At 30.5% G+C, this 26703-nt stretch overlaps 2 protein-coding genes across 5 annotated transcripts; one reads left to right on the top strand and one right to left on the bottom strand.

The window, feature by feature from the left end:
- Window positions 1–220: 220 nt before the first annotated feature.
- Window positions 221–7386, top strand: LOC138944078 (claspin). 2 transcript variants are annotated; one of them, XM_070314946.1, is made up of 8 exons: window positions 221–893; window positions 1004–1141; window positions 1268–1476; window positions 2265–5293; window positions 5497–5633; window positions 6089–6307; window positions 6422–6616; window positions 7304–7386. In XM_070314946.1, the coding sequence occupies exons 1-8, from the start codon at window positions 354–356 to the stop codon at window positions 7361–7363; spliced, it is 4527 nt and encodes a 1508-aa protein (XP_070171047.1). In that variant the 5' UTR covers window positions 221–353; the 3' UTR covers window positions 7364–7386. The 2 variants fall into 2 exon arrangements, with proteins under 2 accessions (XP_070171047.1, XP_070171048.1); XM_070314947.1 differs by lacking the exon at window positions 221–893 and having other exon boundaries at window positions 1053–1141; window positions 1249–1476.
- A 247-nt stretch (window positions 7387–7633) lies between these two features.
- Window positions 7634–26361, bottom strand: LOC138944079 (ETS homologous factor). Of its 3 annotated transcripts, XM_070314949.1 has the most exons (9): window positions 26201–26361; window positions 25661–25990; window positions 13209–13351; window positions 10788–10923; window positions 10126–10383; window positions 9821–9892; window positions 8577–8657; window positions 8308–8503; window positions 7636–8212 (listed from the first exon to the last, which is right to left on the bottom strand). In XM_070314949.1, exons 4-9 carry the CDS (start codon window positions 10921–10923, stop codon window positions 8101–8103), a joined length of 855 nt encoding a protein of 284 aa, XP_070171050.1. In that variant the 5' UTR covers window positions 13209–13351; window positions 25661–25990; window positions 26201–26361; the 3' UTR covers window positions 7636–8100. The 3 variants fall into 3 exon arrangements, with proteins under 3 accessions (XP_070171049.1, XP_070171050.1, XP_070171051.1); XM_070314948.1 differs by lacking the exons at window positions 13209–13351; window positions 25661–25990; window positions 26201–26361 and adding an exon at window positions 12001–12355 and having other exon boundaries at window positions 7634–8212; XM_070314950.1 differs by lacking the exons at window positions 13209–13351; window positions 25661–25990; window positions 26201–26361 and adding an exon at window positions 12155–12355.
- Between the last annotated feature and the right edge of the window lie 342 nt (window positions 26362–26703).

Raw genomic sequence — 26703 nt, 5'->3', positions numbered from 1 at the left:
TTGTTCTGATTGGTCAATCAAACGCTTCGAAGCATTTCTAGCGTCTTCCAAACCGCAGCCATAGACATACCACTCCTTAAATAAAAGTAAACGCTCGGTCTAGATCTCTAGATATATACTATGGCTATAGCTATAGATATAATATAACGGCCGACAAAAGCACTTTTTTTTATAAATTCAACATCCTTGCGTGCCCCTGAGAGAATATATATGGATACTATTTTTTTTTTACATTTATATAATTCTTTTAACTCAATATTTTTTAATTATATTTAATTTTTTTTCATTGAAGGAAAAGAAATGTCAGATTTGTGACAATGGCAATGATTATTTAACATCTACTACTTGCTACAATGGAAGTTTCATCAAGTAACAAAGATTTCAACGAAAAGGAACACTTCATCAATAGCAGTGAATCAAATATCTCTAATGATATTCCAAGATGCAATAACGAAAAAAGAGCACACGATAGGAAAGATGAGGAAAATGTTGAAGAAAACTTAGGAAATGTTGCATGCGATTCTGTGTCGATTAGCAATAGTTATCTAAATAATGAAAGTGACCATAACAAACCAGAGGATAGTAAAAAGAATGAATTGAGAGCTAATGATAAATACTGCAATGAAGATAATGATAATAATACTAAAAAATTATTGTCAAAAAGATTTTTAGATCTTGTGGATAGCGATTCCGAAAATGAATTTACTTTGTATGAAACTTTGAAAAAAACTTATAGTCCCAATGAAAATGATGAACATTTAAACATCGCAAAATATAAGAAAAATCATAAAAATAAAAATGCAAAAAGAATAGAAAGCGAATATGAAGATGATACACAGATGAGCAAGAATGATAACTTTCCTCAAATTGTTGATAAAACTATAAATATTACTGTAAGTACAAATATATGTAAATATATTTTTTATTAACAATTTATAATTTTAATGAGAAATATGATGCCATATATAGAAATTATTTAGAATTACTTTATTTTGTTTTATAGACTAGTAGTTATCAATCGTTAATAGATTCTGAATCTGAAGAAGAAAAAGGAGAAACACAGGATTCTGTTGTTGCGTTTGAAAAATTTAACATATCTGAAGATAAAAGTAGTAAAAAAGAATCTGTTAAAAAGAGAAAGGTTTGTACATCTTTCTTAATCTACATTCTTAATCTAACTTATATATATAGTCAATCCTAATGCTATAATATTTAGTATGAAACAAAATCTTTTAAATTAATGTAAAGCTTTTGATTCTTAAAATAGGGATCTATCAGAGCTTCAAAAGATAATGCAATGCATCAGATACATAGTGAAACCCAACGTTTATTAAGAGAAACAGAAATTTCTCTACCATATCACAAACCAAAACAGCGTACGTTACAGGAATTCTTGAACAGAAAGAAAATATTAGCATCTCTTCCAAAGGCACCTACAACAGTTGCAAAACTGAAAATGTCATCTGCAATAGTAAGGTAAGTTTTTATATATAGGGTGTTCCAAGACTACACACTCATAATAGCAAATTTTCCTCAATTTGGAGATAAATTCTTTTTTTTTTGTTTGTAATAAAGATATTGAATCATTAATAATTATCAAGTTGCAAGCTATTGAAAAAGAAGGGCTTTTTACAAATTGAATTTTATGGAATTAAAAGGTTAAGAAAACTATATTCTTTAATTAATTCCAAGTATAATTTAATAGAGACCTTTAACTTAAGGCTTACAAAGATATATGACGAAAAAAACTGTAAACTTTTAAAAAATATTTTTTGACATTTTTGCTTAAGGAAAAATCAAGTTCAACTTGACTATAGAATCTACTAGCAGAAATACAAAAAATATAGTGGTTTTATAGTACATCACATGTACAATAACAATTCAAATGTTTGACTGTTATACATATAAGAATAAATAAATAGAATTTTAAAAAATCAAACCTTTGAATACAAGAAACCTGTCAATTTTTAGCATATATAAAGTAATTTGATAATCAAATTTTGTCCATCACTGTTTGTATTTCTATATGTATTTTTTAAATATAAATTTAATTATCAAATTGATTAAATTAAATAAAATTAAGATTTCTTGTATTCAAAACAATTTAATTTTCTCAATTCTATTTACTCATTGTTTCCAAAAAGCAGCCAAATTATTGCAGGTCTAATTGTTATCCATATATATATATATATATTTACATAAATTTTACAAAATAGATTTTCTCATATACAAAATAAATAATTTTTACATATGATTTTAAACAGCCAAGTTGTTGCGGAAAAAGAAAGAGAAGCAGAATTCTTTTATAAATCTTCAGATTCAGAAGATGATGCGCAACAATCTACATCTTTTACTGCTAGAGATATAAAAAAGTCTTCCATTACATATATAAAAATGCCATTGACAGATATCAAAAATACATGTATACAAGATTCTCAAAAAATGGATATAAGCAATCAAGCTATACATAATGAAGGAAAGATTGTACAAGATCATATATATCTCGATACATCTATGGTGTCTGAAAAAGATTTTAGCAAAGTAGATTATCAAAATAAAGAGTCATCTTTCATAACTGAGAATAGCAGTAATCATGATGATGAATCTAATACATTATCACAACAAATAGATAATGAAAACAAACAAAATCATCAAAAATGTAATGTATCGAGAAAATTGTTTGATACATGTTTTGGGAGCAAAACAAATGAAGATTCGGATCTAGATTCCAACAAACAAGAGACCGAAGGGATAGTTAAAACTATTATTAATTCCTTGGAGAGAGAAAAATATGTCAATGATAAGAAGAAATCAGAAATTAGTATGACAGAAAATCACATATCAGAAATATCACAAGTATATCAATGTGGTTCTGAAGCAATTAACATAGATAGAGATAAAAATTTGATTGCAGAAACAAAAATATCAGAAATTCCTAGTGATATAAGTAATAAGGAAATAGCTGAAACTCTTCAAAGGGATAATTACAAAATTGATAATATTGTTACATTTATAAATTCTGATGATTTTATTATAATACAAGATGAAAATGATAAAAAGAAGGATAAGTGCGATAAAACGGATATATTACCATCTATTATTTTAAATGATGACACTCAATCAAAATATGAAAATAATTTTTTAACAGGAGAATGTAAAGATTCTGATAGACATGCACTTGGTTTGCCATTTTCGAAATTTGTAGATGAGACTTTAATTGATAGAAAAAAATCAACCAAACCAAAATTAATACCAAATTCTATAGTTACACTAAAAGGATCACCAGGTATGATTATTGATTTGACGAATAATGCGAAATCATATGGAAAAGGTGTAAATACTTTATTAGATAGATTTTTCTGTAAACATGTTATTAACACAAAAAGACAGGCTAACGACAAATCTCAAGAAATTATGGTAGACATACAAAATACTCCAAACAGTCCTCTTTTGATTAAGGAATTACTTCCACATCATTTACCCACTAATGCTGATAATCCTGAGTTGAGTAAGCCTGGGATCAAGTTAATGCGTTTAAAAGAAGATCTAAAGTTACAAATGACTATAAAACGTAATGAAGAATGGAAGCATAAAAAAATAGAATTACAAGAAAAAGAAAAATGGGATGAGGAAGAAGAGAATGATTATGATTCAAATGGACAGGAAAAGATTCCTAATTTTGAATCAAGTGATAGCGAAGAAAGCGAACTCGAAGAGGATGATATTTGTATTAAGGACAAAAAAAGAAGTAAGTGCTTATTTGCAGACGACGAAGTTGAAGTTACAGATGATGAAGATTCAAGTACAGATGTAGAAGAGACATATAGCAAGAATGATGTGGTTCAAGCAAAATATAACAATAAACAGTCCGCAAATCTTGAGTGTAGAGAAGAACATATGGATGATAGTGCAAGTGAAATAGAGACTGATCAGGAAGAAGATGTGATAGATTCCGACACAGAGAATGGAAGTGAATATGATTCTAAAGAAAATGATAATAATGTTTGTAAAAATTTTGATATTATCAAGAATAAAAAAGATAAAACAAAGCAGTTGATAGAAGAGTTTCAAGGCGATTTAAATATTACAAATCCGATCTATCCGGAAAATGATAATAATCAATTAAAAAATGTTTTGATAGATGTAAATATGTATGGGACACAGTATGAAGATAATGGTTTAATAAGTGAGAACAAAAACAATATGCCTGCTAATCAAAAGGATGCAGAAGTTATTACTAGAAGCCAAATAAGTAAGACACCTTCGACAAGTATGCTCGACTTTGTTTCTCCTATAACACAATTAAGTGTATTAAATACTACTTTGGATTCTCCAAAAAATAAAAAAGATAAAATAGAAGATAAAGAATATCTGTTTAATGCGGATCAGAAATCCATTTTTATGGAAAACACACAAAGCGATAGGTCTTCCGAATATGCACAAAATATTGGAAACAAAAATATTTTAAGGAAAAAACTATTTGATGATACTAAAGAAACTGTTGATGATGAATATCTTATGCGATTATGTTCAGGTAAATTTGACTCCACGCAAAAAACCGATTTAGATTTATTCTTACAAACGACTAACAGTAAATCGCGATTATGTCCAGAAAATTGGAATACAAAACTGATTGATATCAAAGAATTAGAAAGTCTCGAAATAGAAGATAAGAACTTTCAAAATGTAAAACTGATATTAGATGAAGATTCTAATAATTCTGTAAATCACATGAGCAAAACGAAACAAGTTGGTGAAATAGTTTCGGAATTAAAACTGACGATTGTTTCTTCAGACGATGATGATCAATTCGATGAAACGGATACGTTTTTAAAACCCAGAAAACGTTCACTAAAAAGATTGCATTTATCTGATTCAGAGGAGGAAAATGTTCAATCGTCCGACGAAGAGAATGATGGTATGGATAAGAAAACGGAAGAACAATATATAGATTATGATTCCGAAGAGAACGAAGTTGTACCGGAAAAAGATATAAAAAAAATTGCGGCTGATTTTTTGGATGAAGAGGCTGAATTGAGCGAAAGTGATTGGGATTCCGCTGATGAGGACGAAAAAGATTTGGATAAATTAGAATACGAAGAAGCTGATGACGAACAAATAGACGAACATGAAATGAAAAATCAATTGGAGAAGATTCATAGAACGTACATGAGACAGGTGCTAAATGAAGATAAAAAGGAAGTTAGATTACTTCAAGAATTATTATTTGAGGATGGAGATTTGCATACCAATGGAATAAGTCGCGAGCGCAAGTTCAAATGGAGAAATATAGGTATAAAAATATATAGTCGATTTTTTCTCATTTACTAGATAATTATAGCAATTTTTTTATATTGTTGTACATGATGATAGCGTTAGAAAAAAACTTATATTTGTAAAAATTTTCTACAAAATTCAAATTTCCAAAAATTGATATTTAATATGCAATGCATTATTATATTTATAATAATATTAATATAATTATTATTGTATTAGATAAATTAGAAAGTAATAATGAAATGTCACAAGCATCTGACGAGAAAGATGGCTGGATAGATGTGCAAGAAGAAGAGGAAGAAGCAAAGTGGAGTAAACTCAGACAAGAAAGAGACAAATTTCTTGAAGAAAGGATGGTATATTATATATATATATATTATTACATAAAATATACAGGATAACCCGCAATGACCGCCCACTATACCATTTTTTTCTATAACGTTTAATAAAGGAGTTATTACTGGATAAAGTCTGGCCAATCAACGCCGACTTTTAACCGGACGCACGTCAGTGAGCCGTCCGTCTGTTAGTATGCATCGCCGTAACGATGGAGCGCTCACGCACACTACCAGGCGCGCGGCTAAAGGTCAACACTGATTGGCCAGACTTTACTGAATAATAACTCCTTTATTAAGCATTATAGAAAAAAATGTTACAGGACTTTTCTGTTCAATTTATTATACTCTACTTGCTCACGAGCGTTGTCAAGGGTGCTTTGGGATACCCTGTATATATATATATATATATATATTTATATATAATGATCATATAAAAAAATATGTTTACATAAATATGTCTTATGCATTTACAGAAATGTTCGAATAATGAAATTGAAGATGAATTATGCAATAGTCAAATTTTTAAATTTGGATTGGAAGCGCTTAAAAAGATTAAGAATGATGAATCTCAAGAACTATATGCTTCTGATAACAAAATAGATTCATCTGAAAACATGGAACCAATTATGCCGCGAAATATAACAGATTTATTGAATAGACCAAATACTGGAAAAAAATCCCAGACGATATATGTAAGATTATTAATTAATTGTTAATTAACGTTTACAACATTATGGCGTGTATTGCTATATTTTATTTATGACTCGATAACAAAATTTGTTTATACGTTTTTTTACATTTTACAGAATGTTATAAAAAAACGTTCGCTTTTAACTCGAGGAGAAGAGTCGTTGGCGAAGATAGCTTCATTGGCAAAGCAAGGTGATTCTGCTTCTCATACAATAAATGCAAAAAATTTTGTCTTTCAATATATTAACTTAAATAATACATCTGAAAAGAACGACAAAATTAAAGAGGAAGATGAGGATTTACAAGCCAAGGTAATTTAATTGTATTAGATCTTTTCAAGATACTATCGCGCACACACACATACATATATTGAAGTGGTCGTTAAAAAAAATTATTGCTGCCGTCACCTAAAAGAATAGTAATTGATAAAAAAAATGTTCTATAAAACCCCAAATCTGTAAATTCAAGTGAACAGGTGTCTCTTGAAAAGAAAAGTTTGGAAGATTTTTTTTTTATTTTTGCTTTATTAATTAACTGTATCAGCAGTTAAAAAAAAATTTTTTTTTGTATGACTGATAAAAAAATTCATTAAAATTCGATTGTTTCGTCGCATTGCAAGAAAAAAGTTTCTTAACTGCTGGTACAGCTAATTAACAAAGCAAAAATAAAAAAAATGCCTTCCAAACTTCTCTTTTTAAGAGACACCTGTTCACTTTAATTTACAGACTTGGGGTTTTATAGAACTTTTTTTTATCAATTACTCTTAGGGGGTGGCAGCGATAATTTTTTTTTAACGACCACCCTGATATATGTATATTAGGGTGTTCGTTAAAAACAAATATATATGTATAATATGTATATATATATATATTTAAATATATATGTATATGTATATATATATATATATATATATATATATATATATATATCGATTATCTGATTTATGTGTATTTGCACTGAAAGAAACGTATATTTTGATAAATGCTTATTTTTTATAGCCTCAGAAGAGAAGAGCAATATCAAATTTTTCATTGACAACGAAAAAAAGACGAAAATAAAACTGTTCTTCTTGAAAAAAAAATATTTTAATTTTATTTTTACACAAATAATATTTAATATAGTTTTAAATTATTACAAATTAATTATAAATTTATTTTTGTTAAGCTATTTCTGGAAATGTATTATATAAGAATTTAATAATAAAATAGGAATAAGTGGGTCTTTTATATATAAATAACACATATAAATGAATATTACAATATAATAAAGAAGTTTTCCTTTTTTATTTTTATAAAAGATTTGTTTCTTCTTGATTTTATTTGTGAAATTATTTTTAAAAATAGTATCTCTTGCACATTCTTTTTAATTGCATTTTAAAATCATTGTAAACACAATTATTATGTAATTAGAGTTTTGATAACATTAAAAATATAAAAATATGACAAGGAACCGCGACGACATAGATAAACTTGACTAAACAGGAATATCTTCTTGAGGCTTTATTCCTTTTTTGTTGTTACACGAGCTTCATCTTACTATATTATTATGCTTCTATATTTGTGAAAAAATATAGCTATATTTATGGCACTATTTAAGAACCATATAAAACATGAATATATTACTGATTAGCTTATTCTAGTATGAGAGGTTAATAGATAGCTTCTTTGATTAGTAAAGTGTTAAATGCGCGATTATCTTTAACATTTCGAGAACATCACGAGATATTCGGTTTATTTTATTGTTTTCGCATATTCCATATATACATATATACTCGCTTTTTCTTGACAATGTTGTTTCAATTTCGGAAATTTGGATTGTCCGTTTGCCATCCTTTTGCATTTGGTCCAAATTGATATACCAATCTTCGACCAAGCACCGGTAGAAATATTTTGCTTTTATAATAGTATCTATAAGAATACAACCGCATATGAATATATTAAATATTATTTTCTAATATATATATATATATATTATATACTAGAAAAAAAAATTATTTGATTACCTCATAGCTCTACTAAGTTTTTCATAAGTCATTTTTGTATTTCCTTTCCGTGAACCCCATCGTTTTGCTACTTCGTCACTTTTTACAAAGCGAAATTTGGCTTGTGAATAATCCTCCCAACAGATTAAACTAGGACACGTTTCTCTATTACGTAGTAAATCTCTAATAAATTCCCATAGTTTTCCTTGACTGACAGCTATATAAGCGTAATTATACAGTCGATACATGCATTTTTTGATTAGATCGAAAAAATATTTTGCAATACTTACGATTCTTTTTGGTCTTTAATACTCTTGGTCTGCCAGGCAGTCTTTTCGTTGCGATTTCAACGCTATTATCCGATTCTGCATCTGAAAAAGGCGAAATTGGTGTATAAAACAAAAAACAAAAAGAAAACTGGAAAACGTACAAATATAAATCTGTACACAATTGGAAAATTTGTGTTAAATGTAACATATATTCCGAACGGTCCACACAGATTTTTATGTTAATTTAACATAATATATATATGGATTAAATGATGATACTAATACCTATTAATATTTCAACACAGAATGAATGTAAATTTCATAATTAGAGAATCTAGCCAAAGCTTGTAAAAAAATTTCGTGAAAATTCCTGATTTTTCAGGTAATTTGTTCAAAATTCCAGATAAAGTTAGCTTTTTATTCATACAAAGGAAAAACAAACCACTTATATTTTAAATATTAAATTTAAAAATGTTCTGAAAAGAACTGAATGAGTTTTGTTATAAGATAAGCATTTTCCAATTGCATAATATTTTAATTTTCTATCATTAATTGTCAGAATTACAATAAAAAATGTGTGCTCAGTATTGTATATTCAGTATTTTTTGCTATGATGATGAACATATAATCAAAGAAAGAAAGATATATATTTGAAACGTATAATTCATACAATCATTGGCCGATCAGATTGTCGACAACACACGCTTGCAATATAATAACCAAATGATGAAAGACAAAATTTTTGAAAAAATTTCCTGAGTTTGAACAAAATGCCATGAGAATTCCCGGATTTCTCAAGGTAAAAACAAAATCCCTAAGAATTCCAGATTTTCTAGCTTTTTCCAGGGAGTATAGATACCCTCATAGTAATTTGAAATAATTTTTTATAAAATCAACATTTTTAATGATAAAATGAATTTAGAAAAAAAATTTATTGATGGTTTGTAGGTATTCTCACTCCTGTTAAAGAATAAAATCAATATTTTTTTTCTATAAATTTTAATAGATAAATCCTGTCACTAGTAACAAGAAACGTATCTATTGCGTAAAATTAATAAAATATGTGCACATTGCGATTTTTACATTTTTTTTTTCAATTGTTTTAATCATTTAACATTTGAATTCAATTAACACAACAGCAATATGTTGAAATAACATATGAATGTTTTAAATATTTAACACAAAAATTTTATCCGGCATATTTTTTAATAAGAAAACAAATTTTCTAACTGTATACAGTCATAGAAATTTTTTTAATAATTTACCAGATATGTTGTTTGAAATAACTGGCGCGTATTCGTCCTCCGATTGTGGTTGAATAGTATTGAATGATGGCACTATTTAAAAAAATCGATAAGATTTTATATTTGTTTTTCGCGTTATAGTATTTAATACATCATGGATTATCTCGAAAATAGAGACTTTATTCTTAAGTTTTCAGTTGTAAAGTACAATTATACTAAAATATAAATTTGTCAAAGAATCTATATCGCTTAATTAAACTCGGAGTTCTTTGAGATGGACTCTACATATTAAAATTCATAAACATAATTAAAATTCACGTACGTACGCAGATTCGATACACGTTGTGAGTGAAGAAGATCGTACAATTGGTCCCCGTATATTGGATCATAATTAATGAAATCTTGTCGGGTAAAAGTCACAAGTTCTTTCCCTGACACAGCAAGACTATGTTGAATAGAACTGTACGGTTGACTCATATATGATGCGGCTGACATAAGCCAATTTATTGTTTCCTCTTGACACCAGTTTTTGATAGGTTTATCTGACCATCCGGTACCATCGATCTCCTTGCATTCCTCGTCACCTATCCATTTAGATATTTTTAAAGTCGGATCTGTCGAGTATCTCGTGTAGCGTGTTTTTTTAGAGATACAATGATTAAATGCTAAAGTTGAATGCGGTTTTCCCATAAATTGATGCAATACGTCAATGTTAAGTAGTCCCGAGAAATCCCCTCCAGCAACTATCATTGCATTGGTAATTGCGGATCCGTAATAAGAAATCGTTGCGAAAGAAGCATCGTAGACGCCCGGGCGATATAAGAAAAAAACTCTTTAGTATTTATTATTTTCTTACAATAAGACGATTTTGCTTTGAAATTTTTATCGAACTTTGTGACAAAGTTAGGAAGGCACAAAATAAATATTTGAATAAATCTCGAAATTAATTTTTTCTAATATAATTAAAATAAAAAATTTTGTGTATTACCGAGAAAACATTTCTTCTTCGCCGATTCACAACTGCGGTTCGCTAAGAAATTATTACGCCTAGGAACCAAAGAATCCATGTCCAGGAGTAAATGACTGTTCTCATCTTCGTTTAAATTAATAAATGACGGATACATCTGCAATCATAGAATTTAAAACATAAAATTTCAGGAATAGCATATATCGGATAAGATAAACAGGGGAAAATCATAATCCAGAAGAGGCTTTCACACATAATATATTTGATTTTTAGACAAATTTCCAATAAAAAATTATTAAATATAAATTTAAGAATGTTTTAGCTGTACAATAATAGCAAAAAACTGTCAAAATAAAAAAAAAACATTTTTTTACGTTTATATTATCTGAAAAATCAAATAAATAAATCCGGATTATAAAAAGAATTAAAGTATCACAAAATAATATGATTTTTAATGTCTTCGTAAAAAAAAATAGTTATAATAGTAATTAATATATTTTTTAATTTATGACAAAAACTTTTGATCGTAAATACCCCCTGAAATCAACTGCAAGAAATAAAAAAAATCGAATAATTTACAGAAAGACAGAGAGAGAGACAGAGAGAGATAATTTTTAGTAAATAACATTTAAACGAGTAAGGGGATCTATAAATCAAGTTTTGCACAAATATTTATTAGAGTTTTTTTAATATATGTAAAAATTTGTATTTCGTTGGCAAATTTGTCAATAAGTGCTACAATATGCGATTTTCCATAAGAATCAATACTAACTTTAAACTTAAATGATTTTCAAATCGTTAAAAGAATTGTGCTCAGGTTTTGTAGAAATATTCAGAAGAAATAGTAGAACAGTCTACGAAATTTTAATGCTTTTGTCGATGTTTTGACATATGACACATACATCCTTAACGAAAATATTTGCGAATAAAGTATAGAGTGTGAAAAAGAACACGCGCAACAACTCGAAACTCATAATTGACAATAAGTCAATAAATAAAACAATTGTTTGCTAAAATTATGTTCGCTTTAATTTGACTTTTAATGCTGTGCAAATATCTATTTTGTGAAAAATGTAAAAGTGTCTAAACTAAAATCGAGTTTCAGATTAGACTTGAATAAATTCGAAGTTTTAAAAAGTCTGAGAAAAAACTGCGATAGAAGACCGAGCGATTTCACAGAGCATATATATACTAGCACATATATGTTAACATCTCTCATTTGCGTTAAACTTACCTCCGACAAATCATTCCTACCGTAATTATTAAATAAGTCCATTTTTATTTAATGGTATTAACTCTTTCACCTCAATCTCAGCATATAATGATATCAATTTATTCTATAAGAACGAAAAAAAACGCAGTGCACATCAATCGCACTCGTCACTTACGTGTGGCAATGATAACGTATATACACGTATATCAAATGCGGTAATTTTCACGAAGATAAAATATTGCACAATAATTCATTTTGCTTTGAGATTTTCGACTGAGAAAAATTACGAAATCGCGAGAGATGCTATATCGCGTTCTATACGAGCAGCATTAAACGTTCATCGTTGAACGTCCCTCGAACTACTAAGTATACGTCTTTACTCAGTGGAAAAGATAAATACGAGAATGCAGTGAGACAACCGCGGTGCGGAGCAGGTTTCAACGGGGATTTCCCGCTCAGCAGCCGCGTCCAATCACCACCGTTCGCGCATCGAACCGCGATAACTGACGCAACAATTGCTTACACTTCATTGGCGTCGATCTATATTTTAAAACAAACCATCATGTTAATCCATTGCCGAAAAAAAATTCAACAACGATTTTTTGCTAACTGATTTCATCGTTTTTTTTTTTTTTTTTTTTTTTTTTTTTTTTTTTAAGTAAAAATTATATCAAACTAAGCGTTAAATTGGCAAATAATTTCGAGTCTTTTGTTGACAAACAATTTATCTGGTGATTATTTTAATCGACTAATTGAAAAATTTCAATTTCTTTAAATTAAAATAAGTACTTCTTGCGCAAGCTTACAAAATAAAAAAGCTGAAAAATTTGAAAAGCAGAAAAGTCAATTAAATGAGTTGCCGCAGTTAACAGTGCGTGTGCGTTTATTATAATTAAATTACAAAATATATCATACCTAACTCTAAACGTTTTGATCCACAGATTTGGGATCCTCTTCAATTCGTGTTTTGTATTTTTATAATTTTAATTTACGATAGTTTTCGATGTTTTAATTTATATTGCGTTTTCTCTCCACTGAAGAGAATTCCAAATTCGAGAATCGAAACGTGTGGAGTTATTAGTACGATATTATAATTTAATTAATAAATGCAAACGCACTGTCAACCGAGATAGCTCATTAATTGAATTTTCTAAGTTTTTCGGTATCTTTCAGCACTGTGTTGAAAGAACAGTTTAAAAATATAGAATGATACATATACGATTACATACTTGTATTTCGCAGTAAGGCGCCTATGCCTGGGTTTATTTATAGTACATCGTGATGCACATCATGGATGTGTATACGTCGGTATAGCCGCAGTCTTCCTTCGTCGTATGTTGTTTTTTTTCGCGCTATTGATGATTTACCATTTCTGCAATAAAACGCGCGCACGCTTCGTAATTTATAAAATTATTCTTCTTGTATACTATTATTTACATAATTTTATATAAACGTCAATGTTCCGTAAACAATTTACGTTAGTCTCACATTTTTATATAATAATTAATATTCTCTAAAAAAATTTTACAAAGGTAAAAAAATATCCCAAGTACGTAAAAAATATCTCAATTTATACGCAACAAAAAATTTGCAAAAATAAGAACAGCTATGAGATCATCAATACAACTAGCCAAATATATAATAAGTTATTTGCTATTAATTTATAATACACACTAAATGAATTAGAATTTCTTTAATAAAGCATTTTTTATATAATGTATAATTTAAGACCGGATCTACAATGAGTGTAGTAAGTTTTAAGCCATAAGAAAATTACCAATAACAATTCATTATTCTCCTTGCATTTGATTATGATTGATCAATTTCTTATGGCTTGAAGCTTACTACATCTATTGTAGATCCGGACCTAAAGAAAATTTTACACAAATTCTAAATCGCATAAGTAACTTTCAGACCAAAGTAAGTCATGAACTTGGCTTAAACTTTTATATAATAATAATATATTCATATTTTTATAGTTTTCAATCTATACATGATAAAATTACATATAAACCGTAGAAGCAATGCAGTTAAATAAAAATAAAAAAAATTTAAATCCAAAACAATTCATTAACATGTTAAAATAGAAAGCATTCCTTGATTAATTTACATATATATACGAAAGCATATTCCTACTTATGTACACACATACGCACATGCTCACTCGGATATACACATTTACCTCTCAATCGGTATAATATTCCTTTTAATTATTTTATAAATTTAACATTTTTGGATTTTTTCTAGTGGAATTGAAATATACCTAATGTATTATAGAATTATAAAACTCGATACCTTAAATACAATAATATTTATGAGTATAAATATTGATATAGAAAATAAAAAAAAGAGAGAGAAGCAACAAACTCTTTCTATATATGTCCATATATTATAGCAGCAGCATACAATTCTTGAAAATTAAAACAAAATAAATTTGTAATAAATAATGTATTTTAAAATTAATATTATATAAAAAGAAAAACTATTATTTATTAAAAATGGAATTTATATTTAGATTTTAAAAATTTGTCATTGCTGTGATATAAACTATAAACGAATGATAGAGAAGGAAAACTCAATGTATGTGACTTTAGAACACTGATGATGAGTCATTTCACTCACTTATCTTTATTCGATCTCGATCTCGCTCTCGCTTTCGCAATCGGCAGCTCGTGGGTGAACAAACATCTTGGAAAGATAAGCTGTTTTTATATTTTTGATTGTCTTAGCGTGATTTGAGTGCGAGAACGAGACAATCGATAATTCTTGGGCCTGCTTATTTTTCCGAGTTGTACTAGTGTGACTCGTTGAGTGCGAGAACAAGAGAGAAACTGGGGGCAAATATGCCAATGAAGGGACCCAGACAGCACAAGGATGTCCTTAGGACGTCCAAAGGGCATCCAGGACATACATGTAGGATATCCTCAGGATATCCCATTGTAATCCTCAGATCTCCTCTGGATGTCCTGAGGAAGAGTAAATGATAGCCGTATATTAAACTCTGGAGAATCCAGGGAGATCCTGTGGAACATCCTAAGGATTTTTATAGGATATGTTAGGGATATTTTTCGTATGTTTCAAGGAGCAAATTTTAAAATTTAAATATAAATTAAAATTATGTTTTGTTATTTATTGCCAATATTAAAAATCTAATATTAAAAATAGTTCACCGTTCTTTAATATTTGAGGCTTTCGTGCTGTACATGAATATTTTAGGTTTGGCTCCCTGGTTTGAGTTGTGTAATATTTTCTAAACAATCCAATATCTGAATTCCCTATGTTGGGATTGCATCAGAAATTGAACTGATAGAAAATAATTACATTTGTAATTTCCTGTCAGTTGCTCTTTGCACGCTTTATATAATTCTCATGACCAAATCTCAAATACGAGTTCGCGTGTCGCATAGCGGTAAACAAACGAACTAGCGGTTGAATACTATTGTTTCTAAAGTTTTTGGAATGTTGCGAAGAGTAACATTTCTCATGAAATATTAAATAAATAATAATTTTGGATATATGAAAATGTGCGCATCAAATTCAATTATTAATATTAAATGAAATTAATGTTAACAATTAATTGCACATGTATATGTCCTCTGGAAATCCAAAAGACATCCAATATAATAGACAGGGCAGATATATCCTACAGACATCCAGGGGTTATCCAATGGACATTTATAGGACATTAATACTTATTATAATACTTAAGATTTCTAAATTATATTAAATAGCCGACACAACTAAAAATAATTATGTATGCATATTAAATTTTTATAAATATATTTATAATAATATCTTAAAACATCCTACAAATGTCCTAAACCGTCCTGGACATATTCAGGATGATCCTGAGGATGTTTTGTGCTGTCTGGGGAGACAGTCCCGATGATTTTGACCTTGGCATATGTTGCCAAGGTCATGATCCTGAACAATATTCAAAAGGTTTTAACTGTCGCTCGTTTTTTATTACAAAGTTATTAATAAAAAAAGTTTAAAAAATATAACAGTTATTTTAAATATTGAAGGCATAAATGACTAATATGTATGTGGAAATAGTACATGTATGAACGAAGAAAAGTCATTTAAAGCAGTGAATTGTTGATATATTAAACAGCCTTTTTGTTAAAGCAACGAATAGTTGATATAATAAAGTATATATATACAATTTTATGTGTTAGAAAGCATAAATAGCTTATATTTAAACTCATTTCGTCCACGCATACACTTTCTCACCCATACAAGAATTGTAGGGTGGACCTGGCTTCGCTTGTAAAATATATGAGTGGATGCAGTGGGTTCCACCCCCCTCCCCCCTTCTTCTCTCCCTACGGAAGGGCTCCACTTCCGGAAAATATTGTATAACCTAATCCAAACCAAATTTTAGTTTTAAATCAGAAATAGGTTTGGGTTAGGTTATATCTTCCGGAAGTGGAGCCTTCCCGCAGGGAACGGGGGGGGGGGGCGGAACCCTCTGCGTCTACACATGCTGCACTTTCCCATCCATACAACAATCGTGGGGTGGACCTCGCTTCGCGTTGTAAAGTATATGCGTGGACACAGTGGGTTCCGAGGGTTCTTTCTTCCAATATCCGAATGCTGCTCCAATTGGATTTATGACCGGAGAGCCGATGCTCAGTAATTACTGAGTGGAAAGAAACAGTTTTGTTGATATTTGAACTTTCTAATCCGAGTAGACAATTGTCTGCTTGTTTGTCCCACATATGAAGCATCACAATTCTGACAGCAGATTTTGTAGATCACATTACAATGATTCCCAGAAGGAAGGAGGTCCTTGTGTGTTTTTATATATTTACTAAGTTTATTGGAGCAAATATATGCCATAGACTTGTCAATCCCCTTAATTAGCGGTGATAATTTTTCCATGACATCTCTTATGTAAGGGACTGTGAAATATGAAAAAGGGGACGGAGGGGAGTAGGGAAGGGAGGGAAGGAGCGTATTTTTGAAGATCAAAATCTTGATTCCACTACGTATGGCATCGAAAATGAAGTTGAGAGGATAATCGTTGTTTAGAAGGATATTCACTATTAAAATCCAATTTTTTTCGTGATATATAAGATGCGACTGAAGACACGGTCAACTAATCTAAAGATGACGCCTCTTTTATGGCAAATGGGGTGTTGTGAAAAATAATTGAGAAACCTTCCTGAGAAAGTCGGTTTTTGATACCAATCACATAGAAACCTGCCATCGGTTAAATTAATAGAAAGGTCTAAGTAGTTAATGTTATTATTCTTACCCAATTCCATGATAACTGCAGTCTATTGTGGAGGGAGTCGAAGGAAGAAAGGATGGTAGAAAAGAAGGAAGCAGAAGCAGCGAAAATGATATCATCCATATGTATCTAAAATACAGAGCCAGTTTAATAGGAAGCATTAAGATGGCTCTCTCCTTCAAATCTTAAAGGACAATGTCCGCCAATACAGAAGACAAGGGAGATCCCATGGGAGAGCCAAATGTTTGCTTATAAATTTTCCCGTTGAATTTAAAAAAGGTTGAATTCAGAATAAAACGGACCCCCTTTTCTCTTATTCCTTGCTCATCTTCTATTTATTTTTCTCTCATTCGTCTCCGTCCTACCTACATGTCAATCTTTCCAACTTTTAAACTCTTAATTATTCAACATTTTATCTTTCTAATCGGATTTATTTTATGTCTGATTTTCAAATTCTTTTCAATTGTATAAGTACTCCACTCTTATATCTTTTTGAATTTATTAGGTTTTATCGTACGCCACCAGTGCTCACTCCCCATACAGCACCGAAAGATTGCAAAAATGTTGCATAGATCTTACATTGAAACATTGTAATATTGCATAGAAGTTGCGAAATGTTTCTGCAATGTTACTACAAGCCTGCGGCAACGTTGAAATGTCCACCCTCAGAAATATTTCAATGTAAGACTACAGTAATGTTACGGTGCAATGTATTTGTAATATTTAAATACGTTGTTACAAATATGTAAAACGCTTCAAATTTAATACATAAACTTTGAGAACATATAGAAACATCCAAGAGAGATAAGAAAAAAGATTGTGAATTTACGCCAACGAGTTTTTTCTCGTCTCTTGTGGATGTCTTTATATATTCTCCAAGTTTATCTATTAAATTTGAAGCAGTTTGCATATTAAAAAATTATTATCAAATTTTTGCTTTTATATAAAAATGGGAACTATTAAACAATTTTCTGTTATCTAATTAACATCGCTATTTTATAAATTATTTACAAGTTTAAGAAATTGATAATGATTAAATAATTTAATTCATAAAAATTAAAATTTTACTTATATAAATATTAAACTCCATATCTTAAGTAGACAATAAATGGATAATTTTAACTTTTTTCGGATAATTATTTGTCCGATTTCTGAACACTCAATTCAATATCTGAATTTCCTGTGTTGGGATTGTATCAGACAAATTAATCTGATAAAAATAGTTATTATACCTTTAATATTACTAACCGCTTTTTGCAAGCTTTATATAACCATCGTGATTAAAACTTAAATACGGGATAGATAACGCAACGCGCGCCGCATAGTGGTAAACGAAGAAACTAGCGATTACCGAAAAATGTTTTTGTAATGTTTTTGAAATGTTGCTGTAACATTCTCATAAAATATTACAATTCCATATTCCAATAATGTCTCAACAATACTTCATTGCAACTTGCAAGATTGTAACATTGCTGCAATGTAATTGCAATGTTCTGTGCTGTATGGGTCATTTGAATTTTTTTTCATACAGCAAACGGTCGTTCGGAATCTCGAACCCCCAGAACTTTCTTTGATGCGTTTCGATTTCCACCATTGCTAAGTTCGACATGCATCTCATCATATTATTTCCCAGATAGCCAAGTCTGTCGAAAGCAGATCATGCCAAGTGCCTGCTATCAATTATTGTTAGCAAAAAGGATACAAATTTGGTTCAGATCAAATCGACAGGTTGGTGTCAAAAACAAAGCAGAGTATGCTTACAGAATCTGATAGCGGAAAATGAGCAAGTTTTGCTAACATGACTTGACGTCAGATTGGTGGCAAAAACCGAGCAAAATCTGTGCGCGCGCAATCTGATGGCAAATTGGCAGCAGAAATCGAGCAGAATTTGCAGCTTTTAGCTATTTATATAATTTATTGAAATAGTATAGTTTATTCGTTTACCTACTATGCAGCGCATTATTTACTTTCTATACCCATATTCAAATTCTTGTCATGAACGTATATAAAGCCTGCAAAATGCAATTAATGACATTTTATCAGTTTAATTTCTGATACGATTCCCATACAGAGGAATTCAGATATTAAACTAATTTTTGGAAAATCGGACAAGTAAATGTCCGATTTTCTCTTATTCGGACAGAAATTGTCCGAATAAATGAAAATCGTTATTATATCTACTTAGATATAAAATAGAAATTAAATTCCATATATAAATCTTTAATTTTATAAATTATTTAAATTTTTTTATATATATTACATTAATATATGTTATTAATGTATACATAATGTATATATACAAATGTCAGAAAATTACGTCTTGTGAATATAATATATCAACTATTGACATCATTTTCGGGTTTTATGAGACCTAGCTTAGGGCATCAAATTGATCATTTTGTGATCAAAATTCATCGTTATTTTGCCACTTGGGTTTGAAATCCTTTAAATTCATTTAAATGCACCATTTTATATGAATGGTCAAAAACTGCAGATTCTGCTCGGTTTCTGTTACCGATCTGCCGTCAGTTTGCGCGCCCGTAGATCTTGTTCGGTTTCTGCCATCAATCTGACGTCAACTCATGTTAGCAGATCCTGCTTGGTTTCTGCTGTCAATCTGCTCTCAGATCCTGTGAGCAGGCTCTGCTGACAGATCATTAACCTAATGCGGATATAATAGATGCCAAATTGCTAGCGAGAACTGAGGAAATCTGTTGCTAATCTGCTGGCATATTGCGCGCATTTTGCTTATTGGGTTGTAAAAGATTTCCTATTTTGCGTGGTAAGTTCGCTTACCTTAGACATAGCAAATTTTCCATCTTTACATACATATTTCTAGCTCACTATATAATGTAATAGCTTTGTTGCGCCGGAGTTATTCATTAATATTTCTTTGCCCTGTGACGGTTAGCCGGATTTGCCATTGCGTTTTTTTTTTCTTTTTTAATGTCATCGAAATTCATTGAGGAGGACCCAAAGGAGATCGGAACGTATGTAATTTTCTTAATGTAATTAAGCCTAATCGATCAATTATTACTTAACGCACCAATTACCACGTCCGGGTTCCACTTGGCTTTTTTATTTTTTTATTTTTGTAATTATTTGTTTTTTTCTTTACACTAATTGATTTGTCTCATTATTCTATACATAAAAGTATTACGGTAAGATTATTGAAAACTAAATATTTTATGAGATATTTTATTTTTATATCAAAATATGTCAAATTAAGATATAAAATAATTCAAAAAGTACTTAATGAAAAAATACTTTATTATAATGTTTTGAAAAGTTCTTGAGATAAGCTACAAGAATGCAATAAAAAGGGGGGGAGATTCCATTTAAGAAAACATCGATTACATTGACTTGGCCTTGAAAAGGTCACTCAAAGTCAAGTCCATATTCTCCATCTTGCTTACTTTACGAGATATTTGCATGTATTGATTAAAATGACTCACCCTGTGTATATACATATATCATAGTATAGTAAGTATTGTACTTACTATGTTTATGCCTGCGTTCAGCAGAAAAAGCAGCTTTGCAACTGTTGTAAAATACTTTAATATATTTGGTTCTTGCCCTTAGATTCTGCCGAATCTAAATGTATAAACCAATCATATTAAAGAATTTTACAACAGTTGCAAAGCTGCTTTTTCTGCTGAACGCAGCCTATGTGTTCCATTTATATATGCTAAGAGGTTAAGCGGGGAGCACACATTTTTGGATAAGCACATAATCATAAGCATAAGAAAATTGATTTGTCCGTTTTCTTATGCATAAGAAAATAGACCAATCAATTTCCTTATGCTTATGATTATGCGCTTATGTAAAAGTAGAGTTCTATGGTTTGTTCTATTTAGCTGAACTGACTGTAATAGTTCACGAAGTTTGCACTAAAGTATTTTGTTTTTAGCTGAACCGTGCAAGCGAAAGCGTTCTTTTTAGCAGTACAACCTGAACTAGTACAATCAGTTCAGTGAACTGCCAGCACTAGGTCTGGTGGTAGAGCAAATAGTGCAGGATTCATATATTAATCCGGAAAATTTAAAATATTTATTGAAGAAACAACTGATGAGGACTTAAGAAGCAAATAACGGATGTCCGTGTAACAAAATAAATTACCAAAAAAAACGCGACTTATATATTAATAAATTAAATTAGAATTATGATTGTTATTAAACCCGATTAAGGGTCGACAGGAGAGACAGTAGAGACCTCTCGCGGGAAGCCGTGAATTACGAATTCGTAGTCTGCGTTCTACAGCCAAAATAAAGAGAAAATCGGTTTCTAATGATTTTTTTGGAAAAATGATCAAAATAAATTTTCTAATACTGACAAACAACATACAGCTACTCGCAGATTAGGTGTAGTTGCTCCAGAATTCATATTGTATTTATTATAAATTTTTGAAAGCTAAGTTGCAAAATCCGGCTCTGTACGACTAATTATAAAACAATATAAAGAATACGTCAGAACAAGTTTCATGACAAAATATTAATTTTTCGAGATGTATATAATACGTAATGGCAAAGTGCAAGATGTTTAATCTATCACGCAGTAGACTCAAGTTCGATTCCACAGACATCTGCACATATATTTTTTATAATACTTTTTGTCATAAACATTATATTTTGTGTGAGAATTATATTTTAAAACAATTGTTAAAATTTTAAAAATATGTGGCCATGTAACACACATATACAGGGTGTCCGGTAAAGATTATGCCAACGCTTGTAAGCGGGTAGAGCATAGTAAACTGAACAGAAAAGTCCTGTAACATTTTTTTTCTGTAACGCTTAATAAAGGAGATATTATTGAGTAAATTTTAGTCAATCAGCACTGACTTTTAGCCGGACGCACATCGGTGAGCCACCTGCCTGATAGTGTGCGTCGCCGTAGCGACGGAGCGCTCACGCACACTGCTAGGCGTGCAGCTAAAGGTCAGAGCTGATTGGCAGACTTTATTCAATAATAACTTCTTTATTAAGCGTTATAGAAAAAAATGTTACAGGACTTTTCTGTTCAGTTTACTGTGCTCTACCTGCTCACAAGCGTTGGCACAATCTTTACCGGACACCCTGTATATTGTACATCATAAAAAATTTATTTTATGTAATATGTTATTAATACGTGTGTATTTTGTAATAAATCAATAATATCTATGAGAAGCTATTATTATCTTATGGCTATTATATTCTTGGTACAATGAAAAAAAGATAATATAATTGTTAATCTCTGAAACTGCAATTGTACAACTGTTAAAAAATAATATCAAACAAGGATTGACAATCGTACTATTTCATCTCTATGCTTCTCTGATATGATACACGAAAAAGCAATAATAATAAAGCAACAAATCACTAATTGTAAGTCTAACAGGTACCCGTGTCTTAAATATTGTATATTTGTTCACTTTGTTACCTATTATTCCATTATATTTTATTATTATTATTGACCATCATACCCCATACAGCACTAAAGCTTGCAACAACATTGCTGCAACATTGCAATATTGCATATTGCAGTTTAATGTTGTAGAAATATTGCAATGACATTATTTTACAATATAACTTTAGCAATGTTACAGCAACATTCCGAAAATATTCCAAAAAAAGTATTCGATAATCGCTAGTTCATTTGTTTACTGCTATGCGGCGTATGTTGCGCTACCTATTCCGCATTTACTTTTTAGTCACGATGATTATATAAAGTTTACAAAGAGCGGTTAATAAGATTAAAGATATAATAACTACTTTTATTAGTTTAAGTTGTATGATATAATCCCAACACAAGGGACTCAGACATCGGACTAAAAATTCTTTTAATAGTTTCCATTTTTATATAAAATCAAAAATTTGATAATAATTTTCTAATTTGCAAGATACTTCAAATTTTAATAAATAAATTTTGAGATTATATAAAGACAAGAGAAATGTGAAAAAACTCGTTGTATGCGTAAATCCACCACAATCTTTTTGCATCCGGATATCTGCATATTTCGGATATAAAGAGATTGTGAATTTACACAAATGCAAATTAAGTTTTTTTAGATATTCTTTTTTTTGTGGATATTCTCTGTCATTGAGGGAAATTGAATGTGTACCAAAAAATTTACATTTTATAATTTCGTTATTATTAATAATACAGAAAATCTATATACATACTAGATCCTGACTCTTATATGGTTAATTTCTTATTATTTTTTTCATATGTTAAAGATATTATGTCGATAAATATACATAAAGCATTATTGCATATTATATTGCAATATTTCTGTAGACGGACATTTTACTGTTGCTGCAATATCATAACAACGTTGCAGCAACATTTCGTAATGTTTCTGCAATGTTGCAATCTTGCAGAAAAATGTTGCTGCAATGTTGTTGCAATCTTGCGGTGCTGTATGGGTATACATAAAGCATTATTGCATATATGTATATTATATTGCTATGTTGCAGCAATATTATATTGCAATATTTCTATAGGCGGACATTTTACTGTTGCTGCAATATCATAACAATGTTGTAGCAACATTTCGCAATGTTTCTGCAATGTTGCAATCTTGCAGAAAAATGTTGCTGCAATGTTATTGCAATCTTGCGGTGCTGTAGGGGACAATATTTAATTACACGTACAATTTTAACTATAATTTAAACATATATATGCACATATGTGTATATGCAAGTAAAAAATTCTCGAAAATGGGCGCCTGTTAGTCTTGTTGCATTATTGCTTTCTGCTACGAGAGGCCAGAAAGCATTCATTTTCAGGCCATATCTCGACCGTAAAGCGATACGCTAGAGGAACAAGGATAGTGTGATCGTTGATCTTTTTCTATCTTTCCTCTCCGCGGTGCGTCAACGCGAGCAATACAATCGTGTGTGTACGTATACAGACATACACCTATACATCGAGACTGAGAATTCATTCCTCAGCGTTGGTAACCCTGAAACCTGAGTTTCACAATTTCACCGCGCGAGGTCTCCAATGTCAATTCGGAATTTACCCGTCACTTTTGTCGACCCTTAAGCAGGAAGCACACACTTTTACATAAACGCATAATCACAAGCATAAGGAATTTGATTCATCAATTTTTTTATGCATAAGGAAATGGACCAATCAATTTCCTTATGCTTGTGATTATGTGCTTATACAAAAGTGTGTGCTCTTCGCTTTAAGGGTGCCGTGTAAAGCGGCGTCTACAATAGAGATTTTAAGCCCTAAGTCTTAAGATTAAGAAATTGACTAATCACAGTCGAGTATTCTTCTCATACTTGACTGTAATTGGTCAATTTCTTAAGGCTTAGGGCTTAAAATCTTTATTGTAGACGCCGCATAAGGGCCGTGGCACATAAAAAAACTTAAACAGTAAGACTTAAGACGTAAGCGAATTGACCAATCACGGTCGAACAGTAAGGCAGCCATATTGAAACGTAAGCTACGCTGAAAATTCCGTATGGTTGAAATTCTTAAGTTTTAAGTCTTACTGCTTAAGTTTTTTTATGTGCCCGGGCTCTAACAGAGCTCACAATCAATTCATTTTTCAGAGGAATAGCTGTGATTGGTCAGTTTTACAACTACGGATGTTATTAAACCCGATTAAAACGGGGAGCACACACTTTTGCATAAGCGCATAATCATAAGAATAAGGAAATTGATTGGTCAATTTCGTTATGCATAAGAAAATAGATCAATCAATTTTCTTATGCTTGTGGTTATGCGTTTATGTAAAAGTGTGTACTCTCCACTTTAATTCGCATCTAGTGCGGCGTAGAACCAAATTTAAGTCGATGGAAACACGACTGACTGCGTTCATTTCACTCCCATTTCGATCTACAAGCTTTGTCGGAGTGGCAGCGAATTGACACGAAATTTAGTCGGTGGAAACGGTTGAGACTAAATGGTGCCAATTTTTATTTTTCATTATTTTATAACCATCAATATATAATCGATATATAATCTATATATCGATGTTCGTAACAGTTATCATTTGTTCGTATTAATCATCAAAACGGAAAATTAACAAAAAGATTGTCAAGGATTATGTTTATTTACATTCACAAGCAAAAGTTAAGTTGGCTCTACTGAAATATCAATTTTTCTCGCTTCTATTCTACTTTCAGTGGAAACTACATTAAATTCGATGCGCACCGAAACAGAATCGAATTGACGACTTTGGTGGAAACTAGACCACTGATGCCAGAAATGGTATCCTGCGCGCGCATGTATGACGAAAATTACGTCATTGCAGTAGTATTCTAGCTAAAAATAAGGTATGTCATGGACCCTTAATTGTATTATATATATATAATTATATATGTTATATAATTTCCTATTTTTTTCTTTCTTTGAAAATTTCTTTAGAATGGCTTCTTTGGAAGCATTTAATTCATATTTTATAAAAATATTTTATTAATAATAACAATAAATATTGCACTATCTGCTTACCTTTATTATTGCTGCACTATTGCACTATCTGCTTATCTTCTTTTCGCATCCTATGCGACAGTCATCATCCTATTTTCTAGCACATAAATGAACACTCCGAATTTAAAAATTCGTACAGAAACCGCGAAACTGTCTGTGATGCTAGTTATCTCAACCTGTTTGCCCGCCAAAATTGGGTGCTCTGCGCCCGTAACGTAGCAATGTGTGTACATGGTTGGTCTCAAGTATGCGCGCGCAGGATACCATTTCTGGCATCTTTGGTCTAGTTTCCACCGAAGTCGTCAATCCGATTCTGTTTCGGTGCGCATCGAATTTAATGTACTGTTTCCACTGGAAATAGAATAGAAGCGAGAAAAATTGATATTTCAGTAGAGCCAACTTAACTTTTGCTTGTGAATGTAAATAAACATAATCCTTGATAATCTTTTTGTTAATTTTCCTTTTTTATGATTAATACGAACAAACGATAACTGTTACGAACATCGATAATATAGATTATATATTGATGGTTATAAAATAATGAAAAATAAAAGTTGGCACCATTTAGTCTCAATCGTTTCCACCGACTAAATTTCGTGTCAATTCGCTGCCACTCCGACAAAGCTTGTAGATCGAAATGGGAGTGAAATGAACGCAGTCAGTCGTGTTTCCATCGACTTAAATTTAGTTCTACGCCGCACTAGATGCGAATTAATACTTCGGTGGAAACTAGACCACTGACTGCAGTGATGAAAGCTCGTGGAAAAAATCTTGCACATGCGCAATAGCGCAAAGTAGGCCTCAATAGTGTATAGTGTACGTTATAAAAAGGGTATCGTTATGCCCCATTACGGGAAAAGTATAGGAAATGTTGCAAGAAGTTATATATAATTTAATTTTTAAAATTTATTTTGTTGATCCTTAAAGAGATAATAGCTATTTAATATACCATTAGCATAAATATTAATGAAAACAATAGAAAATTTATATAGACTTTAAAAAATGTCCTATATTACACCTAAGCACGAGTCTGTCGAGATCGGACACGTAAGGCAGTGACGTCA

This window comes from Polyergus mexicanus, unplaced genomic scaffold (assembly GCF_030449975.1).
Source record: "Polyergus mexicanus isolate NDT 795.1 unplaced genomic scaffold, iyPolMexi1.0 SCAF_84, whole genome shotgun sequence".
In the NCBI taxonomy this organism is placed as follows: Eukaryota; Metazoa; Arthropoda; class Insecta; order Hymenoptera; family Formicidae; genus Polyergus; species Polyergus mexicanus.
Note: the sequence above shows the minus strand (reverse complement) of the source record. Positions and strands in the feature narration are given on the sequence as shown.

Coding starts and splice junctions, on each gene's coding strand:
- LOC138944078 (XM_070314946.1), top strand. CDS start 354: ATGGAAGTTTCATCAAGTAACAAAGATTTCAACGAAAAGGAACACTTC. Junction 1,142..1,267: donor AATCTGTTAAAAAGAGAAAG/GTTTGTACATCT, acceptor TTCTTAAAATAG/GGATCTATCAGAGCTTCAAA. Junction 1,477..2,264: donor ATGTCATCTGCAATAGTAAG/GTAAGTTTTTAT, acceptor GATTTTAAACAG/CCAAGTTGTTGCGGAAAAAG.
- LOC138944079 (XM_070314948.1), bottom strand. CDS start 12,042: ATGGACTTATTTAATAATTACGGTAGGAATGATTTGTCGGAG. Junction 8,658..9,820: donor TATTTCAAACAACATATCTG/GTAAATTATTAA, acceptor CGCCTTTTTCAG/ATGCAGAATCGGATAATAGC. Junction 8,213..8,307: donor AAACTTAGTAGAGCTATGAG/GTAATCAAATAA, acceptor GTATTCTTATAG/ATACTATTATAAAAGCAAAA.